This window comes from Oncorhynchus kisutch, linkage group LG10, assembly GCF_002021735.2.
Source record: "Oncorhynchus kisutch isolate 150728-3 linkage group LG10, Okis_V2, whole genome shotgun sequence".
NCBI lineage: Eukaryota > Metazoa > Chordata > Actinopteri > Salmoniformes > Salmonidae > Oncorhynchus > Oncorhynchus kisutch.
In genome coordinates this window covers 26,523,287-26,527,251 of record NC_034183.2, presented here as the reverse complement: position 1 = coordinate 26,527,251, position 3,965 = coordinate 26,523,287, and the positions used below count along the sequence as shown (strand labels likewise).

At 40.7% G+C, this 3,965-nt stretch overlaps 1 protein-coding gene across 1 annotated transcript; it reads left to right on the top strand.

Moving 5' to 3' along the window:
- Nucleotides 1-392: 392 nt before the first annotated feature.
- Nucleotides 393-3,762, top strand: LOC109897963 (kininogen-1). The gene is made up of 7 exons (XM_020492665.2): nucleotides 393-783; nucleotides 938-1,054; nucleotides 1,153-1,228; nucleotides 1,454-1,623; nucleotides 2,251-2,358; nucleotides 2,543-2,641; nucleotides 2,793-3,762. Exons 1-7 carry the CDS (start codon nucleotides 571-573, stop codon nucleotides 3,123-3,125), a joined length of 1,116 nt encoding a protein of 371 aa, XP_020348254.1. The 5' UTR covers nucleotides 393-570; the 3' UTR covers nucleotides 3,126-3,762.
- The last annotated feature ends 203 nt before the right edge of the window (nucleotides 3,763-3,965 follow it).

The window sequence follows — 3,965 nt, the reverse complement described above, 5'->3', positions numbered from 1 at the left end:
ATATAGTCATTATAGGCATAATATGAAGTGGCTACTACAGGTTATTCCCTTGGGATAATGTGTCATTTGACCAGCACATTCACAGCACAGTAAGATAGGTTTAATTCCTTACATTATAGAGGAGACAGGAAAATAAACCCTCCTCAGGCACGTGAATCTAACCTAGTTGACTCGTACACTTGACTCTTACATAGTTCGTTATCAGTCATGTATGGATCTTTTTAGATGTGTCAAACAAACTGGTGCCACAACAAGTGACTGTAGGAAGATAATATCTCGTTAATCATGTCCATTATTTTTCTTGCATGCCATAAACTCTCTACAACTCAGAAAAGGGTATTGATTTTTAAAGAGTGCAGGCATGGTGGTGACAGCTGATAAGTAAACATTTACTCCTCTGTCACTGGAACTGCCTGGATGGCTTTCTTTTTTGTGTGTGAACAGTCTCATTTTATTTGAACAGGTTTGTGTTGGCGAATAGACTACAGTCAATCATTTCAGAGGTAGGAGTCCAGTAGGGAACAAAATCTGGTCTCACATTTGATTCTCTCTGGACCTGGGACATTCATTATGAAGCTTGGAGTGAGACTGAGTGTGCTGGTGGTGTTCTCTCTCCAGCTTTGGGCTCTAGGACAGGGGCAGGAGCTGGAGCCAGAGCAGGTCCTGGCGTTCTGTGATGACAAAGATGTGGAGGCAGCTGTGGACTTGGCCCTAGTCAAGTATAATGAGAAGCTTCCTTTTGGAAATCAACTAGCACTCTACCAGATTCTGGAGTCCTCAAAGGTAGGTGGCTTAGTGATTAAGAATATTGTAATGGTATATTTAGTCATTTATCCTGTCCTATTTGCATACATCTTGAGTTCATTCTGTTGTTGAAGATGGAATACGAACATTCCTACACCAAGTCACAGTCCAGTATTGCGTTCCTCTCTTGTAGGCTCAGAATGACTCATGCACTCAGTACTTTGTGGAATTCAATAGCAGGGTCACTGACTGTCCAGCAGGGGGAGACAAAGTCTGGAGAGACTGTGACTACCTCCCCACCGGGAACAAGGTACATTTTAATAATTTCGCTAGGTGAAGAATGCATTGTTATTAGATTACATCTCTTGGCAATTAAAGTTTTTTTTCCACTTTTTCTTTGTTTATTAGGTGCCAAGGCCTTGTAAGGCAACAGTCAACATGTCAGAGACAGATAAAAAGGTCCTGGCAGTTTTCTGTGACCCAGGTGGTTAGTTTTTCACTTCACATCAAGTAGACCAAGCCATACAACAACGACAAGTCTATTTCTAAACAACCCAATATATATTGACCATAGAATGACTCATGCTGCAGAATATGTATTTACAGTGACTAGAATCACCCAAACGTTCTGGGAAAAATGTGACTAAAATAATTTTCTATTGAGCAGCTGAGACAAACTGTGATACTGACAACCCTCTCTGACTTCCAGTGGAGGCCCCTGTTGCTGAACGGTCCACATGTCTGGGGTGTCCTAGGGAGATTGATGTGGACAGTGAGGACCTGAAGGATCCCTTGACATACTCCATCACCAGGTTCAATGCTGATTCTGACTCCAGCCACCACTTCATCCTGAACAGTGTTGGTTTCGCTACTAGACAGGTACATGTAAATCAGTTGCAAATCTCACTGGGAGTTATTGAACATTACAAAGACTAGCCAACTACACCCCCTGGTGGAAAGTTAAGCACCATGACTCTAAACACCTAATTAAATTCAAGCCTGATTCACACAATAAGGCCCGACCAAGTCAAATCATGCTGAGCTGAACTAGGCCAGGGCTGGCCTGGTTACGCATCCACCATAGCTTCTGAACCCATGCTGGAAAGGAACTTGTGAAAAGCAACTATCAGAGCCAGCATTGTACGGTTGGCGCCCTATAGTGTGAATCAGGTAACAGCTTAACCAGTTGGGATCGCGGGTATTGGGCCTTACAACAATGACAAACAACACAAAGAAACAGAGATGTAGAAAAAAAGATCATATTTTGTAAGAAGATAAGTATCTTTGCTCATCCCTTCCAATGGAAACAGACCAAATCATTACCTTGGTTCTGGCATTGGGAGGTGTGGTGCGTGTGGCGAAATGTATCTTTATGGTTGTGACCGTTGGACTGCAATACACTTGTTTGCGTTAGGAGTGTCATTCCAGAGTTCATTGAGTGGGAGGGGGGGGGCTCAAACTATTGTATTTCAATAACATCTACTTTCTTTCACACGCTCTTCTCAGGTGGTTGCTGGATTCAGGTATAGACTGATGTTCGATATGAGGAAAAGCAATTGCTCCAAAGCGGACCACAAAGAGCTGAACGACGAATGTCATCCAGATGCTGATGTGGTAAACTCCATTAGAGCTCATAGTATTTTTTAAATAACCTACTGTATTTGATATAATATATGATTCTGGTGTTGTAATACTTCTGTACGTAAATGAAATACATTTGATAATAATTCACTGTCATGTGTTGTATCATGAATGCTTGTCCCTGGCATCGCTATCATCTTGTATGCTATCTCACTAGGAACTCGCTCACTGCAATTCCACTGTAGATGTGGCACCTTGGAGGCATGAGACTGCAGAAGCAAATGTGGAATGTGCACCGGGTCCCCTTGACAATTTTGTGAGACATTGTGCAAACAGTACTACCATAGCATATTCATGATGCTCAGAAAATCTGATAAATGAATAGGGTAGTGATGTGTAGCTGTACATTTTGGGGATTTGTGCTAAATGATGGAGGATTTTGACAAGAAAAATCTTTCCATTCACAGGAAGTCTTTAGAAGAAGACCTCCTGGATGGTCTCCCTTGAGGAACTTCAACAATTTTGCTGAAGTTAAAACAACCCAAGCTTCTACTGCTTCAGCCAAAGAGGAGTCATCAGAGGAGTCTCAGGAACGCAGCCCAACTGCTGTGACCATGGCTAACACAGACCCAGAGCCAGCCCTGCCCTCTGTGGCCCCCACCACTGCTGCTGAGAGCCCCTTCCACTGCCCCTCCAAGCCCTGGAAGCAGTTTGTCCCCCCAACAACCCAGAGGCCTGCACAGGACAAAAGCACAACACCTTTGCCAGTGGTAGAGGAGGGCTTAAGTGATTTAATCTAGCTGTGAAAAAAATAAGCGCACGCTGTATAGTGCATTTGTATCATAAGCACACCTGCTGATTTGAAATGAAAAATTACCAAGCTTTTAATAACTCTTTCTGACAATGCAGTTCAACCTTGCTTTAGTATTCCTTCAAATTTGTCAAAGTGCATCTAGACTGTTTAGCCATTTGATACAAAAAACAAATAACTAAAATAATTAAATTGTGCTGGGTGCTGTTGTTCTGTAAAGCAACACACTATCCACAAATGCAAGTACTTAACTGAGAAGTTTATTTGTACACTGTCACATAACACTCAAATAATTATAGTCAGTCTGGATACAATGCAAGTATTTAACCGAGGAACAAAAACTGAAACACAAAGTATACTGTATTTAATAATGCAGATGTCACTGGTTAGAAGTATTATTAGTTGTTCCTATAGCGTCAAACTTTCTTTACAGCTGCTTATCAGAATGACTAAAATAATATTATTTTAACCAACTCTCATGCAAGATGACTGCGTAATAAATACAATCATAGTAGCATTGTTGATAGTAATGACAAAATACAGTATATTAAAAATATAATTCAATATGTCTATAAACCTGTCAGAATAAAAGTACTGTATTAAATAAAGAGGAGTAACAAAGATGACCCTTGAACCTTGTTCTTAAATAACAATTACACCATTTACACATCAAATGATTATTTCCTTTTACACCAATGTATAGCGCAATAAGTTGACACATATCTTTGAATTTCCTTCTGTAAAGAGACTTGTTTGATGACCAAACTATTTTAACATTCACAATTGGTATGGATTTCCCTGTGCTAACACTCCGTGCTATATACCAAAT

What these genes read in the sequence shown, in the direction of transcription:
- LOC109897963 (XM_020492665.2), top strand. Translation starts at nt 571, where the DNA reads ATGAAGCTTGGAGTGAGACTGAGTGTGCTGGTGGTGTTCTCTCTCCAG. An exon ending in ACCTCCCCACCGGGAACAAG is followed by an intron (nt 1,055 to 1,152) that starts GTACATTTTAAT and finishes TTTGTTTATTAG; the next exon opens with GTGCCAAGGCCTTGTAAGGC. An exon ending in CGGGTCCCCTTGACAATTTT is followed by an intron (nt 2,642 to 2,792) that starts GTGAGACATTGT and finishes TTCCATTCACAG; the next exon opens with GAAGTCTTTAGAAGAAGACC.